Here is a 20159-nt window from a genome sequence, read left to right on the forward strand (position 1 = left end):
TTCCCAGCAGTGGAATCCACCCAGCATGGCTGGACCCACATGAGCTGCCCTGGGCCCCCACTCTCCATCACAGCGCAGGGGAGGCAGGGTGGAAGGGCCGGTCTGGAGTCCTGACACCCCAGCAAATTGCTTCCAAGCTCTGGGCTCCAGGTGGAGTCAGAAGGCGGCGAAGTCCCTGACGAGCAGGATTCCGAGTACAGCGCAAGTGCCCTCAGCGGGGCACTGAACAGCCTGGTGTGGGGTCTGTGCTCGAACCTGGAGCAGGCAGTCTGTAGCCCGGCAAAGTGTGGCTCACTGGTGGCTCTGCAGCCAGGCCACCTGGATTGTGCCCAGTCCCCTGTTGCCCAGCTGTGTGCCCCAGGCAAGCAACCTAACCTCTCCAGTTGGAGGCTCCTACAGGGAATTGGGGGTCACCCAGCTCCTCCCAACGGGTTTGTGGGAGGCCCAGTATGGGAACGCAGTCAGTACAGCACCAGGATGCCTGGGCTTGGCAGAGGTTCACTGCTATCATTCTCCTTCCCAACATGCTGTGAGGCTGCACTGTTTAATGACAGCTGGAAGATTCAGGGCAAGAGAGGGAGCCTTGTTCCTGGGGGCAGATAGGAAGACACAAGGTCACCTCATGTGTCTGCTGGGGTGGACACCATCCATCCTCACCATAGGTTTAGGCCTCACTATCATAATAAATTAATAATAATTTAATTAATTAATAATTTATCAATAATAAATTTTTTTTTTTTTTTTTTTTGGTTTTGGTACCAGGGATCAAACTCAGGTCCTTGCACTTGAGCAGCAGGTAGCGAAACCACTGAGCTAAATCCTCAGCCCTTATTTATTTATTTATTTATGAACCAAGGTCTCACTATGTAGTCCAGGCTGACCTTGAACTCACTGTGTAGCCTAGGCTGGCCTGAAGCCAATGCAAGCCTCCTGCCCCAGGTTCCTAAATGCTGGGATTGCAGTGCACCACCATGCCCAGCTTATTTTTTATTTTGAAACAAGGTTTCCCTAAATTGCTAAATTGCCTAGATGGGACTTGAATTTGTAATCCTCCTGCCTCAGCCTCCCAGAGAGCTGGGATTATAAGCATGCATTTCTGTGTCTGGCTAGACCTCACCACCTTTGAAAGTTACCAACTGCCAGGGGAGGGGAGGTGGGTGTCCGTCTGTGCTCCCCCAAGGTGCTGGGGCTGACAGTCACCCAGGTCACCCTCTCCTGCTGGCCTTGGGTCCCTCAGCAGGGTGCACCTGGGGACAGCCAGGCTGTGCTCCTGGGGCCGCCAAGCCCAGGGAAGTGGGGGGTAGGCCATGGGAGTGTTGGGGGTGCCCTGGTCACAGAAGCACCCAGTGTGTCCCTATAGTATCCCTAGTCCTTGGGCAGGGCCCAGGGGCTTCATGGACATTGACACAGCAGAGAGAAGAGACAGTGAAGGGAAGAGGTGCATGGTTTATTTGAAATCATTTTTTAAAAAGAAAAAAGAATTCACAGCAGCATTTGACCTGTAGGGTTAGAAGGACCAGTGGACAGAGGGGCCGAAGGCAGGAGGTGACACAATGGTGGCACGTGGTGGACAGGGTGATGGCAGCTGTGGGGCCAGGGGTGCCACTGGCGATGGGAGAGCACAGGTCCGAGGCAGAGGGACATCCGAGGCAGAGGGATGTCCTCGGGCCTCCGGGGGCCACAGCAGCCATCTATTTTCCCTCACTCTTGGCCTGGAGAGAGAGGGACCCTCACATCAGGCTCCACACCGAAGCCTTCGTGGCTGCCCCAAGGTCCCTCATGGGGGTCTTGCCAGGCTGGGGGTCACTCCTCCCACAGTCCCTGTGGGGGCACCAGGAAGCCAGAGGCTCCCGACAGGGCCTGCGACCCAAGGGGGAAGCGGAAGCTTGCATCAGAGGCCCTGCCCAGGCCATTCCTACCTCCTCAGCTGCTCCTTCCTCTGCAGCTGCCTGGTCCTCCTGAGCAGGTGCAGGTTGCTCCAAGTCCTCCTGCAGGGGAACAAGGGGACCTGAGATTTCAGGGAAGGCACAGAGGGAGGCCTTCTAGGGGTGCCTGGGACTCAGCTCCCCTCAAGCTGACCCCAGGTCCTGGGTACCCCTGGTTGGGTCCCTTGATGAGGATGCTTGGGGTGAGGGAGGGCTCAGATGGCAGAGGCTGTGAATCACAGCCTTTGTCCCAACTGTCCCTCCAGCCCTAGGAGGAGGGCTGTGTCCTAGCTATTCATGGAGACCCTGAGGTGCAACAGGGCTGGTTAGCAGCAGATCCAGCTTGCTCCAGGAAACCTCTGGTCCCCAGTAGCACGAACCCTCTTCCATCTCTTGTCCCCCTACATGCCAGCCTGTCAGCCCCTTGCCTGGGTGGTCATGGCAGTTTGGCTCAGGCCCAGCCTAGCCATGGGCCCAGACCCCGGTCTCCACACCAGATGCTGTGCTACTGTGGGGCCATCCTGCCTTGCCTCTGGGTCATGAAGGTAGCATGAAAGGGCACAGAGCGGGCCAGGTGAAGCAGGGTCCCTGGGTGAAGGGCAGATGGCCACCTGCTCATCCTGCTGCCTCCAGGCCATAGCGAGAAGCCCTGGGCTGGGCACTCAGCCCACTGGGGTGGGGAGGGACTGGGTCTGGGTGTCACAGAGTGGTGTCCCTTGGGGCAGCTCTGAGAGCTTATCTGTTCTCCAGGACCAATTCGGGGCCAACTGGCACCTGCCCCAGGGCCTGTCCCCCAGGGTCTGGGCTCCTGGCACACATGGATAGCGAGGGATGCTCACCATGAGCCAGGAAGAGCCTCTTCCTGGGGGTCCCCTCCCTGCTGCACTCCACAGCCCAGTGAGACACACACAGAAACCCAGAGAGGTGACAGCAAATCCCAGGGCCACATGGCTGGGTAGGGCAGAGCTGGGATGAGGACAGGGAGCAGCTGCCCCCTCCAACACAAGGACTTGTCTTGGGGGCCCTGGAAGCAGACCCCTGTGCAGCCCCTAAAGCAGGCAGAGTGGAACCTTTCCCATCCTTCCCGGAGTGGGGACCTGGGCAGGGCAGCCTGCAGCAGCTGCAGGACCTGGGACCTGCAGGCTCCGAGCCAGGCCTGGGGCACCACGCCCGCATGGACTCGCTAAGGGACCTGCCTGTTACCTCATTTCTCGGGCCTCAGCTTCCACACCCCGCTCACGGGACGTGTGCTGATTACACGAGTTAACGAGCGTGAAGAGACAGGCACCTGGACAGCTCACACAGCTGGCATCTCTGGGAGAGCCCCGAGGCCCTGCACCGACTGCTGGGCTACACACGTGTGCGCACTTGGGTGTGCATCACATGCACCCTCACCGTGCACATGTGCAAGCACACACACCCTGCACAAGGCACACAGGCGTACACGCGCGTGCGCATGCTCATACAAAGACCAACCCTAGGGTGTGGTCTGAAGCCTCGCTGCCATCCACCACCAGGGGGCGCTGCTCCCCCACTGCTCCGGGGAGGAGCTGGTGGCTGGCTGGGTGAGGCAGCACCCTGGGCAGGTGGGCGGTGGCTCTGTGGTTGCTGTCACCAGCGGGGCCCTGTGCACACTTATGCAATGTGGCCTCTCCTAGCGCAGAGAGCCACGGAGTGGGTGTGGTCCAGCCTCACTTTCCCTGTCTATAAAATGAGCCCCGCTTCCCACTGTAAGAAACACGAGGTAGGGAACAGTGGACCCAACATCCTGTCCTCCGCGTGTCCGACACCAGTGAAGCCTCCCCCGGCTGTCTCCCAGGCCGAGGACAGCTGGAGACCAGGCTCACCTTGCGCACCACTCCGGCGGTGACCACAATGTTCTCTGCCTCCTCCACTGTCTTGGTGGCCACGGTGTTGACGCTCATGACTACGGCCTCGCTCACGGCATTGGCCTGCTCCTTGGTCTTCTCGGCCGCTGAGGGAGGACAGGAGGACCCTGGCGTCACCCTGGCAGCTCCCTGGCAGCACCGCAGCCTTCCCTTTCCAAGCCCCTCCACTGCCCCTTCCTGATCCCAGGGCCCCTCTGTCCCCCACTAGGATTGGACCCCAGCTGTGGTGAGGAGGACTCGGGCTTGGATGCAGGCACTCTGGTCCCTGCCCTGCCCCACCCCACCTTGTCCCCTGGTCCTGGGTCCCCTCACCTGAGGTCATGCTCTGCACTACGTTCTCCTTGGTCTTGGCTCCTTGGGGGGAAATGGAGGCATCAGCCCAGGCCCACAGGACGGGTTCTGGGCAGACACCACAGGACAGGTGACCAGGCTGAGGCAGAGGGGTGGGGACAGAGACTGGGGTCTGGCAGCCCCATCAGTGGGCCACTTCGTGCTGTGACCAGAGGAAGGGAAGGATGAGAAGGAGACAGGACAGGATGGGTCAAAGGAGCCCAGAGACACTGCAGGGTCCAAGCTCTCAGACCCTGGCTGGGTGTGGCCAGGGCCTTGGAAGCTGCAGCCGCAGCACCAGACACAGCTGAGTCACCAGCTTGGTCTCCCCTGCATCCTCCTCTCGGGGAGCAGGGGCTGAGTGGGATGGACCCCAGCCCAGCCCTTCCCTTGGGGTAGGGACACGTGCAGCCGCTCTCAGCTTTGGGGCCCAGGTCAGGACCCAGAGTGGGTGTGTTTGTGCACAGACAGGTGGCAGCCAGGCTGAGGTCTGAGGAGGCCCCTGGTGCACAGGGATCCTGTTCCAGAGACCAGAGAGACAGCCAGAGGCAGGCACTCTTCAGGGCCTGGGACCCTGCCTCGATAGCCAGGTCCTCACGCTGCCACAGTGCCTCAGCGGGCTGGGAGGAAGGGGAGGCCAAAGGTCACAGGCGCCTGGCCCTGGCTGCCACCCCTCCGGGTCCCTCCCCACTGGCCGCACTCACCCACATACATGACCCCCTCCTTGGTCTTCTCAGCGGCCTCTGTCACCCCCTGCTTGGTCTTTTCCACGGCACCCACCACGCCCTCCTTGGCGATGGAGAAGCCCTTCTTGAAGACATCCATGGTGCAGGCGAGGATGGAGACAATGGCTCCCTCAGCTGTGGGCTGGAGCTGGCTCGAGTGCAGCCACAGCCCGGTCCCTGCTGCCCGGCACTGCCTCTTATTGACGCAGATGAAATATTGATATTGTGGATGCTGGCGGGAGCCCAAGCCGGCCTGGCAGTGGGGGTGGGGTGGCCAGGGAGGCTGTCTCCAGGCAGAGATGGCGGGGAGTAGGGCCGGGCCCCTGCCGAATCACCCCTTCCCTCCTGCCCTGTGCCCTCATTCAGCTCAGGTTGGCTGCAGTCTGTGCACAAAGAGGCCAGGGGCCATGGCTGGTGCTCAGCACCCAGGGTAGGACAGGGGCCAGGGCCAGGCAAAGACAGCCCAGGCCAGCCTGACCCATCGGAGAGCAGGGCCGGCCAGGCAAAGGCTTCCCCATGGCCTGGACTCTGGCTGCTGTCCGTGTGACCCAGGCAGGCTCCTTGTCCTCTCTGAGCATCCTCCCAGCAGCCCCAAAGAAACGGGTGCTGAGGCAGCACCATGTGTCCCCCACTTCCTGGCCACCAGGTGGAAGTGGGCAGCAGGTCCCCTTGATATAGGACCTCCAAATGCTATAAGGGAAATAATATAACTCCCAACCTGCTAGATATCAGATACGCTGTTTGTTCTCAAAACTGAAGAATGAATTTTAAGGAACAATGGAGGTTAAGAGTGGAGTGGGGGCTGGGGATTTAGCTCAGTGGTTCTGGTGCCTGCCTCGAAAGCACAAGGACCCGAGTTCAATCCCCGGTACCAAAAAAAAAAAAGTGGGAGATATTTATTGAGAGAGCACCTGAGAGGCAGGAGGTGACCCGAAAATAGGTTACCAGTGAGCCTACTTCTCAAAGGAAGTTTTATAGAGGATCTTGAAGTGGGTACAACATGGGACAAAACTGTGATCAACCAATAAGATTACAAGTGTAGCTGCCTAGGTAATATTGATCCAAAGGGAAGGCAGGTCATGTTGCAGGTGTGCATGGAAAGAACAAGGACCATTTTTTTGGAAAAGATGAGTCAGGAGGTCCTTATCACTCACCTGGGTGACCGATGGCTATCTAGGCTTATTGGACCGTAGTATATTGTTTATCCCTCAGGGAGGTATGTAGGCCTAGTCATTCCATCTTTATCTTGAAGTCTGGACTTCAACGAATGCTCCTCCAGCCACAGTTGTAATGTGTTCTCATCGTCTGCAGACTCCCTCGAAGGCCTAGCCTTGACTGACTGCCCACAATATTTCTACCTTAGCTGTCTATAATACCCTGAAACCAAAGGACCACTTCCTGCTGCCCCTGTGTGCTTCCTGGATGTCCCCAGGACAGATTCCCTCTGGAATGGTTTGCAGGGCCACCCCTGTGTCCTCCATACCCGAAGTGTCCGGGGCACAGGAACCAGCATTTATGGTTAGCGGCCTCTGTGGGGGCCAGGCAGGGGGTGGGGGGGCCGGACGAGACCCACAGTGTGGGGCTGGCCTAAGCCACTTCCTCTCTTTGTTGTCCCCGTGTTTTCTTTTCCTTCTGAGATTTAACTTGAAGACCACGTCACTTGGCAGTCCTGTAGTCACTTGCTGCCTACGCCTGCCCGGCCACAGAGATGATCCTGACTCTGCTGATCAGCCTTGGGGGGCCCCTGGGCTGGGGGTTGCTGGGGGTTGAGGCCCAGGCTCCTGGCAGAAGCTTCTCTGATCCCCAGAGACCCAGGCTCCTGGGGCCCCCGGGGACCAAGGCTGAGGATGGCGTCAGAGGACCCAGCAGAAGGTAAGGAGGGCTGGGCCTGGGCAGCATCTGTGGAATGGGGCAGTACTGCCTGTCCTAGGGCCGCCAGTGACAGGTGGCACTGGGCCAGGGCCTCAGGGGGCTTTCAAGGCCTGGATTGGGCACCAAGAGGGACAGGGACAGGGAGCTCTGGGTCTGGGGCAGGGGGCTGGCTCCCCCATGGACATCCAGAGTGGGGTGGGGACCCAGGGACCCTGGTTCCCTGCAACTCTGGCTGAGAGGCCCCATTCCTCTTCTAAGGAAATCACCCAAGGCCTGGGCACACGAGTCCTGGGGACAGGGCTTGGGTCTGGGCACCCAGGGACTGGCGATGACTGCCCTGGTGTCCAGAGACACAGCCCTGCTGAAGATGGGCGGGTGCTCCAGCAGCCAGACACAGTTTCCAACATTCTGTTTGTGCAGGGCCAGAGCCTCTCTGGCTGGGAGGACCTAGGAAGGGATCCCCAGAGTTGGAGGCAGCCCAGATCCCCCTCTCCAGCCCCCCACAGTCAGAGGAGCAGTTGCCATCTCCAGACCAGGCATGTGGCCAACTGTGGTATGAGGAAACCTCCCCAGCAGCTCCATTTACAGAGGGGGAGCCTGAGGCTCAGAAAGGCTTGGCAGCTGTCCCCAGGTCACACAGCTGAGGGAACCCAGCCCTGGGAGAAACAGGCTCTGAGGTCCAGAGGGCAAGGATCAGCTCCCAGAGACTCACAGGAGTGAGGGAGGGGCTAGCAGTGTGGAGACCCTCTGCCCTTAGTCTGCTCTAGGCTGGAGGTGCAGGCGACACTTGGTGGGGAGCCCAGACCCACAGCTCTGATTTCAGGACCCAGCATGCAGCCTGCTCTCCCAGGGCTGTGGGTTCCATGTTCATCTCTGCCCTGGAAGGAAGGGAGGAAGAGGGCATGGGGTCACAAGACAGAGGAGGAGCCCCCCTTCCTCCCACCCCCTGCGCTGAGGAAAGGGACCCTCAGCCTTCCCTGGCTGGTCTGGGCTGGGATTGTGTGGCCCCCGGTACTCCCAACAGGCTGGTCCCCTTTCCACCACCGGAAGCTGCAGACCCAAAAGGCAGGGGGAAGCATCCGGAGGGGGTGAGAAGGGAAGGAACCACTTCCCGGCTGGTGGCTTCCCAGCTCCTGGGAAGAAGGCGGAGGCAAGGCGAAAGCCCTGGTCAACTAAGTCGGAAGAAGGGAGGGGACTACAGGCCCAGCCTCCCTCCTCTGCTGCGTCCAAGCCCCAGGCATATCCCTTGAGACCTTTGCAAGGACAACCCTGAACAGAGCAACTTAGTGCCCAATGCCTGGCGTCCACTCTGGCCAGGGCCAGGGTTGGAGGACTGGCGTGGGCAGAGGGATCCTCAGTCCTGGGGAACCGCGGGGAGGAGCCCAGGAGCCAATGCCCTCTTTACACTCAGGTTTGGACCTGTGCTGGGCCCAGGCCCAGTGGGGGGCTTCTCCCATGCGGCCCTGTTGTGTCAGAGCCAGGCCCCACGTCTGCCAGGCTGAAAACCCCAAGAATCCTCTGTCCTAACCTCCTCAGACGCCCCCCCCCCAAAAAAGAGCGAGAGTGTGGATGCTGCTCCCGCGGGGCCGGCCGGCCAGGGCACCAGACCTGGCTTCTCCCAGCAGCAGGGGTCCGGGTGTCTGCAGTGGGGTGCTCAGGGCTGCACTCCGGGCACCTGTCCCCTCACGCGGGCCGCAGCCCGGCTCCCTGTGCCACACTCAGGGACCCTCGGCTCAGTCTCTCTGTCTCCGGGACAAAGCCCTGAGAGCGTCTCCCCCGGACCGGTGGTCATGCTGATGGATAGATTCAAGGCTCCAGAGTGAGGCTGGCGGATCTGCTGTCCCTTCCCAGGAGAACTCAGCCCGGGTCAGAGCACTAAGTGCTCCGCTGGCGGCGGGAAGCACATCCATTATCCGCCCCTCTCCGCCACTCTGCCGCCCACAGCCTCCGTCCCCAGGGCCGCAGCTTCTCTGCGCTTCCAGGAGTGAGCAGGGCCCTGCTCAAGGTCACGGGGTCCAGAGAGGGCGGGCAGGAGAGCTGGGGCCCTCGGTCAGGGTGAGGACCAGGGCCGAGCACCCCGCACTCACCCCGGCCCCGCCTGCCCCTCTGCAGACCCTGGGCTATGGGGGCTCCCCAGAGCACCTGGCCAGGGGCGGGGTGGCCGTGCCGAGAGCTGAAGAGGCCCAAGCCGAGGTCGGGAACGTTCCCAGGGCTCTTCGGCCAGCAGCGGCGCGCTGTGCCAAGGGAGGGACACCCGGCGGGGGCAGGGGCAGCGTCTGTGAGCCGGCAGGGGGAGGGCGGCTCCGAGCAGGCTCCTGCGCAGGAAGGGCGGGTGCCGCCGCCTCCGGTCCCGGAGCTGGAAAGTCCCCGTCACGCGAGCGGGACAGGCACAGGGCGACCGGGAGTCTCCCGCCCGCCCGAGCATTGGCGCGGGGACAGGATCGGCCCATGTGTGGCGGCCGCCCTGCCTGGCACAGGCCGTTCAGCAGGATTCCTGGCCTCTCGCCACCAGTTGCCAGGGCACCCATCACCCAGTTGCGACAACTCAAGTGTCCCACTGTCCCCTACTGACAAGCAGGGGCTCTGAGTCCTGGCTCTGGCTGAGCCCAGACTCTGACCCTGCCGGCCCCGCCCACCGTCCAATTCCTCGCCCCACTCTGCCGCTTCGCGGTCCCCAGGGACACTCAGCTCCCCCCCACACACACACCGGTCTCCTCTGCTGCCCCACTTGTGCATTACTTGGCTTTAGAGTGGGGGCTTTTCGTTTGGCGGGGGTGGGGGTGGGGGGGTGGGTTCCAGTGATGGAGAAGAACCTGAGCCGAGTATTCCAGGCATGCCAGGCAGGACCCTGAGCTCAGCCTGGGCCTGGGCTTGATCTGGAGGCCAGGAGAGAAACTACTCAATGTTGTCTTTCAAAGTGTTCTTCTCATCCATCTGCATTTCCCCTACACACGGACCAATGAGTGATAACTGATTTTTGCAGTATTGAGGGTTGAGCCTGGGGCTTTCTGTCACTGAGCTGATCCCCAGCCTCTATTTTCTTCTCTCTTCGGGGATCGAACTCGGGACCTTATGCTTGCAAGGCAGGCAGCAGAACCACTGAACTAAATCCCCAGCCCTACCTCCTCCTCTTTTGGAGACAGGATCTCATTAAGTTTCCCATTTTAGATTTAAACTTAAATGTGATCCTCCCGCCTCAGCCTCCTGAGTATCTGGGACTAGGTGTGCACCACCACACCAGGTATTTACTTTTTAAATTTCATTTTGATTAGTTACAAATAACCATTGACTGGCTCAGAAAACGGTAGTCAGGGCTAGGGGTTTAGCTCAGTGGTTCCACCACCTGCCTCCCAAGCGCAGGGTTCCAAGTTTGATCCCTGGTACCAAAAAAAAAAAAAAAAAAAAAGAAAGAAAAGAAAGCCGTAGTCAGTGGGCCAAAGGGGCACTACCAGTTTTCATTAATAAAATTTTATTGGAACAGGTCTAGGCTGGTTTAACATTCTCAACACTTGGATGGCAGAGTTCAGCAGATGAGATGGCATCACAGGGTTTAGAAACCCTCAAATCAGGGCCAGCTTCACACGAGACCCTGCCCAGGACTCTGCAAAGCCCCTACAGGACTCACACCAGGCTACATTTCTGCTGTGGCCTTGAAACAATACCTTTTGATCAAGGATTCTACTTGTTTTGTTTTGTTTTGTTTTGTTGAGACAGGGTCTCACTATGTAGTCCAGGCTGGCCTCCAACTTGCAGTGATCTGCCTGCCTCAGCCTCCAAAGTGCTGGGATTACAGGTATTTGCCACCATGCCCAGCAGATCCCACTTATTTATTTTGGGTTTTTTTTGAGACAAGGTCTCACTATGTACCTCAGGCTGGCCTCGAATTCACGGCTGTCCTCCTGCCTCCTCCTCCCTACAGGCATGTGCCAACATACCTGGCCCCACATTTTTATTTTGTGTCATAATGTGCTTCCATTGCAGCTTGGGAGGTAACATTACCTAAGATTCAGCTTTTGTTCCTATGCCATCCACAGCCCCAAAGCAAACACAACACATACACACCATTCTCCCATTTGGTCAATTTGAGTGTTTATTTTAGTTCATCTTTAATTTTTCTTTTTTTTGAGGCAAAGTCTCCCTATGTAGTCAGGCTGGCCTTGAACTTCCTATGCAGCCCGGGCTCGCCCTGAACTCAAGGTGATCTTTCTGCCTCAGCTTCCTGAGTGCTGGGATTACAGGCGTGCACCACCAAATCTCCCGAGCCAGTCTGTTCCCACCCTCCAGACTATGAATACCGCTTGGAGAGTTGAGCCTCAAAATAACGATGACTCATTTTTCCCTCTGCTCACTTTTGGTTTGCCCTGTGAAAAGGAGCCTGATTTCTTCCTCTGCTAGATTTCTCAGGCTTGCACTGTCAGCCTCTTGTCCACGCCTGCTCCACCCTCGTTCACACGAGGGTCTGACCGACCTCGTCCTCTGGGCCATGCCTCAGCCCCAATAGCCCAGTGGCTTCTAGTCTGGACAGCGGCCCTGTGCCTGGTTTATGCGTGGCCTAGGTGCCTCTGCCACGCTGCCCCACACCCAGGCTGAGACCCGTTCCACACCATGACCCGAGTCCAGCCCCGCCCAGCCTCAGAGTCGCCTCCTCCCGGCCCCTGGGCAAGAAGACTTGTGCTCCTTTGTTTCTTTGGTGCTGGGGGTGGGAGCCGGGGCCCTGCAGATGGGAAGCACCTGCTCCACCACCAAGCTGCACCCCAGCCCATGAGTCTGTAAGACATCGCCTGCCGGCTTGGGGACCCGGTCAGTGGCCCCTGGTGACCCGGAGGCCAAGTCTGGAAGCTGGTGTCTCCACCCTGCAACTCCCTCAGATGGGTGCACGCCTGGCTGCTGCCTGGGAACCACACCCACCACGCTGCAGGGCCCGAGGAGCCAGGCCTCGTGATGACTCCTGCGTGTGCGTGTGTGTGCGCCCGTGCTCGAGTGTGCATTTCTCGGCATTTCTCCCTAGAGCACCCTCCTCCTTCCCAGAACCCTACATTCCCCCCATGGCTTCCCTGGAGTCTGCATCCTATCCCCTGCCAGCCCTTGCGCGCCCTCTGCCTAGGACTCCTGTTTTGGCTTCTGGACCATGTGTCTGACATTTTCATCAACGACTTCCACCCTTTGTTCTCTCTTTCTGGAACTCCTATAATTTGGATGTTGGATTTCCAGGACTTGAAATATTTTTTTCTTTTTTTTGAGACAGGGTTTTGCTATGTATGTGGTCCAGGCTGGCCTTGAACTCACAGCCTCCTGAGTGCTGGGATTACAGGCATGCACCACCATGCCTGGCTGGAAATTTTTCTTAGGTCTTTTTACTCTTGTTGTTTTTGGGTTTTTTTGGTACCAGGGATTGAACTTGGGTCCTCGAGCCTGTGAGGCAGGAGGCAGAACCACTGAGCTAAATCCCTGGACCTCTTAGCCCTTTTTGTTGTTGCTGTTTTTGTTTGAGACAGCGTCTCAACATGTATCCTTGGCCTTAAACTCAGGTGATCCTCCTGCCTCAGCCTCCCCAGGAGTGGAATTACAAGTGTGCACCAACACACCTGGCTCTTAACTTTTTCTTAATTTATTTTTCATCTTCTGTTTGCTCTTTTGGGGAAATTTCCTTTACTTCACCTTTGGACATTTTGATTCAATTCTTTTTTATGTCTAATATTGGATTTTTTTTTAATGTTGGATTTTTAATTCTCAAGATGCTGAGGCAAGAGGATTGAAAGTCTGAATATAGCCTGGGCAAATTACAGACTTAGCAAGACCCTGTCTCAAAATTTAAAAACAAATGAAAGAAGGCGATTGTAGGTCAGTGTGAAAGCCCCAGGTTCAACCCCCAGTACTGGAAAGAAAAACAAAACCAAAAAGGAGAGAGCAGGCAGCTTGGAAGCTGACTAGAAGCTGGGGTGCAGGACATGGCTTTCTGTTCTTCCGCCTGTCGCTTCCCAGGGCCAATGTTAACACCCTGGGTCTGGCTCCAGGCTGGGTTGCTCTCCTGGGATGCTGTGCCTCTGGCTCCCTGGGGTCCGTGCTGACTGCCAGGCTGAGCACAGCGGGAAAGCGGGCCAGGTCTCACTGTCACAGCAGGTGTGGCCTTCTCTGCCTGCCCAGCAGTGCCTGCCCCAAGGCCAGGGCCAGTTCCTGACAGCCCTGAGATGGCCCAGGCCCCCTTGAATCCATGCCACTCTCCCAGCACCCAGGCACAGGTGCTGCTCTTAAGTGGCAGCCCCATCCTGAGAGCCCCACTATCCCCAGCCCTTGCCCTGCTGCCAGCCCCTGCACCTCATTCTGCCTCCACAGGGGTCAAGCTTGAAGCCAGCACAGAGGAGCTGAGCGTTCTGGGCCACAGAGGTCACTGCCACCGGTGTCCCTGGGGGCCTCTGCTTTGGGGGCTCACAGTAGAGGGAAGATCTGACCCCCCCACTCACCCCAGGACAGCATGGCACAAAATGGCAAAGGGCAGAGGCACAGGGCTTCATCCCAGGCACTTGGAGCCTAGTGTGACCCCAGGACCACCATGCCCCTCATGGTCTCTCTTCCTGGCGTCACCACAGTGGTCCCATTGGCACGATTGGGCCAGGAGTTGGCACAGGCGGGGCCTCGGATGAAAGGCCAGGGTAGGGCATGGAGCAGCATCCTGGAGCATGTGGCAGGGGCAGGCATCTGGCACACACTGCCTACTTCCTGGAGGGACCACTGCTCCATTGTTCAGAGGGGAACAGAAATTCCCTCTGGGCTCAGGCCACACGACCAAGGAGGGTGAAGGGTTCAAACCCAGGACTCTCCAGCCCCAGCTCGGCCTGCTGCCTTAGACAGCAGGGGGAACAGCAGGCACCTTCTGTGTGATCCTGGGGCCTCCTCAGCCTCCCTATGCAGTCTGGGTTTGTGCAGATGGCTCAGAGCCCAGGATGGTAATGCACGGTACTCCCTTCTCCACGGGTGGATGCAGAGGGTGGGCACTGTGCACAAACAGCCCCCAGGAGCCTTGAGGGAGTGTCCCTGAGGTCCAGGTGTGGCTCACCACCCACCTCTCTGGCTTGTTTTCCAGTAACTGGTGCCCTTACCAGACATCCAGGCTGGCCACCTTCATAGCCGCCTGCAAAATGGAGAGATTCCTGGTCCACTCACAGCAGCCGTGTCCGCAGAGCACTCCCAACTGCCAGAGAGACAGAGTCATGTGAGTAGGGCCGAGGCCATCTGCCCTCTGGGCCAGGCTCCTGGGTCACTGAGCTGCCCTTCTCCCCCAGGTACCGCATAGCCCACAAGCCAGTGTACCAGGTCAAGCAGAGGGTCCTGACAGCCCTGGCCTGGAGGTGCTGCCCAGGCTTCCAGGGCCCCGACTGCCAGCTGCACGGTAGGGCAGCCCCCTCCCCTCAACCTCCAGCCCCAAGGTCATGCAGACCCTCCTGGGTCAACATTGCCGCTTGCTTCCTTCTGCAGACCCCACAGTGACCACTGCTCCTGTGGAACTGGATGACAGCCGCTTGGAGCCTTGGGAGCAGCCAGCTGGCTTGGAACTTGGTGTGTTGCTTTCCTGAAGGCGCAGGAGTGGCAGACCCTCTCCTCAGACGCTCAGTGCCACTTCAGGGAAACCCTGCCCCTGGCCTCAGCAGGGCCCTGAGGCTCTGTACCCCCCGCCCCAGGGGCCTACCTGCCCATCCCCTTTCCCTTCACCCCACATCTCTCATGCCCTCAACCAGGGCTGGGACATCTCACTGTCCATCACCTTGGAGTTGGCACAAGAGACACCATCTGTGGAGTCCTTTGTGGTGGGATGGCACACAAGGAGAAAATGGGCTGTGATCGATTTGTCATGTCTGCTGTGGGCCTGGGAGGGGGCAGGGGCTCAGTTGCCAGGCATTTCCCCTTTTGGGATTCAAGGATTCTAAGTCCTCTCCTTCCCGCCTTGGCCCCCAAATCTGCTTCTCTGGACCCTGTGATCTGACACATACTCAGGCCACCTGGCTGCAGAGCTCAAGGATGCTGAGGGGAGCCTGACACGAGACCTCCAGAATGATGTCCACCAGGCAGCTGATGGCCTTCCAGATCCCTGGGCCAGTTCAGCCACCGGAGACCTCACAGTGAGGACCACAGAGGTGAATAAGATGGAGCCAGGTGAGTAGCAGGGTCCAGGGCTGCCCAGACCTCAGAGCCTGTGCCCTTGTGGGGAGGGCGCCTACACCCCAGCCCTGGCCAATGCACCATCCCTCTGCTGCAGACTCCCTTGGCAGGTCCCTGGAGCAGGGGCCCCCGCTGCACATGGATGCCTTCCTGCAAGAGCACTTCAGTCCCATCTGGAGGAGCTTCAAGGAGAGCTTGTACAGCCTCTCCCAGGCCGTGCGGAACCTGTCCCTTGAGGTGGAGGCCAACCGCCAGGCCCTCCAGCACATACAGGACAGCGCAGTGGCTGGGCCCAACTTCCAAGAGGTCAGTGCCAAGTTTGAGGCCAAAGTCAAGGAGCATGGCCGGCACATGGAGCAGCTTCGGCAGGATGTGGAGGGCCGCCTGCACGCCCAGCACCTGTCTCTGCACCAGGCCCTCACTGAGGTCCAGGCAGAGGTGGACGGCAAGGTCAAGCAGCTGCTCAAGGCCCAGGAGCCCCCGGGGACCAATGGTAGGCAGGTTGGGGCAGCAGCCAGGCCAGAGCCTGAGAGCCTGCAGGCCAGGCTGGGCCAGCTGCAGAGAAACCTCTCAGCGTTGCACACAGCCAGCAGCCAGAGGGAGGAGGAGCTGGCAGGGACCCTTGAGGACATGAGGGTAACGCTGGCCCAGCACACGGACGAAATCAAGGAGCTGTACACGGAGTCAGATGAGACCTTCGACCAGATCAGCAGGGTGGAGCGCCTGGTGGGGGAGCTGCAGGTGAACCACACCGGGCTGCGTGAGCTGCGCGTGGACCTCATGGAGAAGTCTCTGATCATGGAGGAGAACAAGGAGGAGGTGGAGAGGGGGCTGCAGGAGCTCAATGTCACCCTGCAGCAGCTGCAGAGTGGCCACGCTGACCTCACCAGGTACCTCAAGGACTGCAGCTGCCCGAAGCTCTCCTCGGACCCGGATCCCACGGGCGCCCCAGAGGAGACGCCCAGGGCCCCGGACGTGGGGAACGACTCCTCCCTGCCAGCCCTGCACGCCGCGGTGGACGCCGTGTTGAGCACCGTGGACGTGCTCAGGGCCGAGAGTGAGCACGCGCGGGCAGAGAGGGCCCGGCTGCGGGCCCGAGTGCAGGCGCTGGACAGAGAGGCGAGCGCACTGCGGGTGGCCGTGGAGGACTCAAAACGCGACGCGCGCCAGCTGCACAGCTCCTTTGCTGCGCTGCTGCAGGACGGGCTGCGCCACGAGGCCGCGCTGGCCGCCCTCTTCGGCGAGGAGGCGCTGGAGGAGCTGTCGGAGGGCGCGCCAGGCCCGCTGCCCCTGCGCTATGGGCAGATCCTGGAGGCGCTGCGGGACGCGGCCCGCGGGCTGCAGGAGCAGGCGGTCGGCTGGAACGAGCTGGATGAGCGCGTGGCGAACCTGCAGCACGCGCGGGAGGTGGAGGAGGCCGGGCAGGGCTGTGAGGCTTCCTGGGCCACCAAGTTCAACGGCTCCCTGCAGGGTCTCCAGGGCGCTCTCTCGGCCACCCAGCGGGACCTAGAGCAGCAGCAGCGGCTCTTCCATGGCCTCTTTGGCAACTTCCAAGGGCTCCTGACCGCCAACGTCAGCCTGGACCTGGGGAAGCTGCAGGTCATGTTGAGCAGGAAAGGGAAGAAGCAGCAGAAAGATCCGGCGGCCGCCCACCGGAGGTATAAAAAGCAGGTGGCATCCTTGGAGGGCACAAAAGCCAAAGGCGAGCAAGAGGCCCTGGGTGCAAGGCTCTGGGGGACAGGTGAGTCCTGGGGGACTGGAAAGACGAAGGGGAAAGGATGGCCCCTGTTGCTGTGGCTGTCTGCACCCTGGTTTAGCCTGGGACACGGAGGTATAGGGCACCCGCTCCGCCCTCTGGCACACTACTCTCAGTTGCTTCCTTTGCAAAATGGGCAGTGTTAGGAAGACCAACAGTTGCATCTTCCGGACGCCGAGCCCAAGTTTAACACCCGGAGTCCTAGCCAGGGTCCCAGATTGCCCAGCACTTCTGCGGCAGGGGCCAGGGGCAGTATACCTTCACACTTTGCCTAATGGCTTATGTAGCAATGTTTACCACTACCGGTTTGTTTTGTTTTGTTTTGTTTTTTTGAGACAGGCTTCCGCTGTGTGGTCTCGGCTGGTCTTGAACTTACTATGTAGCCCAGTCTGGCCTTGAACTTGCAGCGATCTTCCTGGTTCAGCCTCCCAAGTGTTGGGACCACAGGCCTGCACCTCCACGCCGGGCACCACCGCAGTACTGTCTTTTAGAAAATTACTCCAGCAAGAAGGCTGTAGAGCTCTAATTGTGCCCTGTAGGGCATGGCACGCACAAAATGCACGGACCTTCCACCTAGGTGGGCGCAGGGCAGGTGCGGTTCCCTCCACGGAGAACCTGGACGCCGGAGGGTGGAGGGAAGCTGGAAGCCCGCAGAGAGCGCTGCAAGTCTGGCTTCCTCCGGCTGGGCGAGCGCGCCACCTGCTGTGGATATCAGGAACTGCAGTGTCAGCGTGGCCTCTGCTTTGGCCCAAACAGGAAAGTGATTTTGAAGGAATTCTCAGAACATCTTCCAGACTCTGGAGACGCAGACATGGCTCTAGTCCTGAGACCTGAGTCCCAGGCTTCCTTAGGCCTCGGCTTCATCCCCTGAGAAGTGTGGGGCTTGGTCTCAGACTCTTCCCTTCCCCAGATACCCAGTTGGTCCCTCAAGAACATGATCATAGGGCTGGGGATTTAGCTCAGTGGCACCGCGCCTGCCTCGAAAGCACAAGGTCCTGAGTTTGCTCCTCGGTACCAGAAAAAAAAAATGACCTTGCTAGGTCTGAGGTCATTGCCATACTCTGGACTTCAGTGGGACTGGCCTGGTCTCCTGCCTGTCCTCCCCCTGCCCGACCTCCCTGGCCAGCCCACAGCCGTTCCTTGCTCACCCCATGGCGCTCCCTCTGCCCCAGTGCCTGTGTGTGTCTAGCACCTGCCTATCTCAGCCTATGCCAAGGCCAGAGAAAGTGCTACCACAAGGGAGAGTGTGGAAAGAGCACCCGAAACCAAGGGATCCAGGGTCTGCTCCTGCTTGGTCATTCTAGAGCCACAGACTCTAGGAAGACTTCCCCTTCCTGGCCTCAGTTTCCCCAGCTGTGATCCTGGGGCTGTGTGCAGCATTTTGGAAACCACAGGAAGAAGCCACGGCAGGGCAGGGAGGAGCCTCCTTCCTGTTTCTCAGAGATCCTGGGCAGCATCAGTAGGAACCGCACCCCCAGCTCATTCAGTGAGGGCAAGCAGTTGTCCTGTCTTCCTGTGGGGCTCTCAGGACTCCTCGGGGGTCCCAGTGGACAGGAAATAGGAGACCAGGACTCCTGTGCCAGCCATGTACAAACCATGTTGCCTTGGGCAGCCAGCCAGGCATCAAGGTGCTCTCTCAGTGAGGGACACTTACCTCTGGAGAAAATCGTGGGAGAGTCCAGCAAGAAAGGGCTCTGTTGTCAGGTCCCTCAGCCAGACAACAGATTTCTATCTCCTTCTCTTGCCCTCTGATCACACTTATGTGGGGAATATTGTGTTACCCAGAAATAATTACCGATTGCAAGCTGGCCATGGGAGCACACCCCTATGATCCCAGCATCAAGAGGCTAAAACAGGAGGATCTCCATGAGTTCAAGGCCAGCAGCTTAGGCTGCATAGTGAGTTCAAAGCCAGCCTAAACTACATAGTGAGGCCCTGTCTCAAAAAAAATAATCTATTTCCAATGCTAATGAGGCTCAGCAGGCAGGTTTCAGCATTTAATTTCCCACCCAAGGAGGTGAAGGACTGAGTCACCAAGCCTTTCCTCTGCCTTTCAGGCTCCCCTGTGGCCTTCTACGCCAGCCTCTCTGATGGGACAGGGATGGCCGCCCCCCAGACAGTGAAGTTCAACGCCACAACCATCAATGCCGGCACCAGCTACTTCCCCAAACTCGGCTACTTCCAGGCCCCTGAGCGGGGCATCTACATGTTTGCAGTGAGCGTGGAATTTGGCCCCGGCCCTGGGACAGGGCAGCTGGTGATTGGGGGTCACCATCGAACCCCGGTCTGTACCACAGTGCAGAGTGCTGGGGGCACGGCCACCACCTTTGCCATGGCGGAGCTGAGGCGGGGGGAAAGGGTGTGGTTCGAGCTGACGCAGGGCACTGTGGCCCAGAGGAGCCCTGTGGGCACTGCATTCGGGGGCTTCATGATGTTTAGCACCTGAGCCACTGAGCTGTCCTGACATTGAGGCCTTCCTATACCCCGGCCCAGTGCACCCAGCTGCTCCGGGAACCTTCTGAGACATGGGGTGTTCCGCGTGTGCCCCATGCATGAGATGTGGTCGTGCTCTGAGGAGACAGGACGGGGCACTGCATTCCGGGCGGCCTGGTCCCTGCCAGTGTGGCCGGACCCCACAATCTGCTACATCCTGCATTCTACAACTTCAGTGTTTCACTCTCTTCCTGTGGTTGGAAACTTCTCTACAACACCTAAAACCTTTCTTCTGTTTTGCCTTCTCTCTGAGTGGCTGCTAGAAGGAGAAGTTTCAAGTGGAGGCCGTGGGTTGGGGTGTAGCTCAGTGGCAGAGTGATTGCTCAGCACACGCAAGGCCCCGGGCATGATCCCCAGACTGGAGAGAAGTGCAGGTGACATCTGAGCTAAAATCCCAAAGCAGTCTCCAGTGACTAGTACAGCAGGCTAAAACCCACCCTCTGGTCTCTCAGAAAAGGAGCAAACCAATATGTTAAAAATAATAAAATGCTATTTTACAATTGCATATGCAAAAAAAAAAGAAATGGGGCAAAAGCCTGCTGAAGTAGACAAGGAAAATAAAATGAGTGTCTTTTGTTTCAGCCACTCTGTCTCTACCTGAATATATCATTTCATCTTTTTCTCCTTGCATTATCAGGGAAACACCAGGACCTGACAAACAGGGACCAAAATGTGTATAGCTGTCCCCGTTCCCACTTCCTCCAGTGTCTTAGGACTTCCTGGCCCTGTCCCCAGCCAGAAAGGGAGGAGGGAAGCAGTATTATAAGCCTACCTTGGTGATGATCACCTCTGGAATAGACACCTGGCAAATCGATGCCATGCCTACTGCCCGAGAGCAAAACCATCTGGTGAGATGCAGAGACAATGTGGGATGAAATGAAACTATGTGGGATAAATGTGACTCAGTGTCCCAGGCCGCACTTGACTTGAACAGTTTCAGTCAATTCTCCATGAAGTATCTAGCTGGCTTCGTGCTGGGCATCATGTTGATCCTAGACAGTTTAGTCAAAGTAGC

At 58.7% G+C, this 20159-nt stretch overlaps 2 protein-coding genes across 3 annotated transcripts; one reads left to right on the forward strand and one right to left on the reverse strand.

Annotated features, from left to right (window-relative positions):
• Positions 1 to 1426: 1426 nt before the first annotated feature.
• Positions 1427 to 5176, reverse strand: Sncg (synuclein gamma). Of its 2 annotated transcripts, XM_004867715.4 has the most exons (5): positions 4849 to 5176; positions 4127 to 4168; positions 3773 to 3900; positions 1920 to 1988; positions 1427 to 1712 (listed from the first exon to the last, which is right to left on the reverse strand). In XM_004867715.4, the coding sequence occupies exons 1-5, from the start codon at positions 4967 to 4969 to the stop codon at positions 1692 to 1694; spliced, it is 381 nt and encodes a 126-aa protein (XP_004867772.2). In that variant the 5' UTR covers positions 4970 to 5176; the 3' UTR covers positions 1427 to 1691. The 2 variants fall into 2 exon arrangements, with proteins under 2 accessions (XP_004867772.2, XP_087067071.1); XM_087210945.1 differs by lacking the exon at positions 4127 to 4168 and having other exon boundaries at positions 4849 to 5072.
• Positions 5177 to 6505: 1329 nt separating this feature from the next.
• On the forward strand, positions 6506 to 19729 carry Mmrn2 (multimerin 2). The gene is made up of 7 exons (XM_004867716.3): positions 6506 to 6741; positions 13823 to 13951; positions 14022 to 14128; positions 14215 to 14295; positions 14731 to 14889; positions 14993 to 16636; positions 18709 to 19729. The coding sequence occupies exons 1-7, from the start codon at positions 6578 to 6580 to the stop codon at positions 19095 to 19097; spliced, it is 2673 nt and encodes an 890-aa protein (XP_004867773.2). The 5' UTR covers positions 6506 to 6577; the 3' UTR covers positions 19098 to 19729.
• Positions 19730 to 20159: the final 430 nt, after the last annotated feature.

The sequence above is a fragment of the Heterocephalus glaber genome, unplaced genomic scaffold (assembly GCF_053883595.1).
Source record: "Heterocephalus glaber isolate CG9 unplaced genomic scaffold, H.glaber_assembly_v1.0 deba00001235, whole genome shotgun sequence".
Classification (NCBI taxonomy): domain Eukaryota; kingdom Metazoa; phylum Chordata; class Mammalia; order Rodentia; family Bathyergidae; genus Heterocephalus; species Heterocephalus glaber.

Coding starts and splice junctions, on each gene's coding strand:
- Sncg (XM_004867715.4), bottom strand. CDS start 4,969: ATGGATGTCTTCAAGAAGGGCTTCTCCATCGCCAAGGAGGGCGTGGTG. Junction 3,901..4,126: donor AGTGCAGAGCATGACCTCAG/GTGAGGGGACCC, acceptor GTCCTCCCTCAG/CGGCCGAGAAGACCAAGGAG. Junction 1,989..3,772: donor CCGCCGGAGTGGTGCGCAAG/GTGAGCCTGGTC, acceptor GTTCCCCTGCAG/GAGGACTTGGAGCAACCTGC.
- Mmrn2 (XM_004867716.3), top strand. CDS start 6,578: ATGATCCTGACTCTGCTGATCAGCCTTGGGGGGCCCCTGGGCTGGGGG. Junction 14,890..14,992: donor GGTGAATAAGATGGAGCCAG/GTGAGTAGCAGG, acceptor CCTCTGCTGCAG/ACTCCCTTGGCAGGTCCCTG. Junction 16,637..18,708: donor TGCAAGGCTCTGGGGGACAG/GTGAGTCCTGGG, acceptor TCTGCCTTTCAG/GCTCCCCTGTGGCCTTCTAC.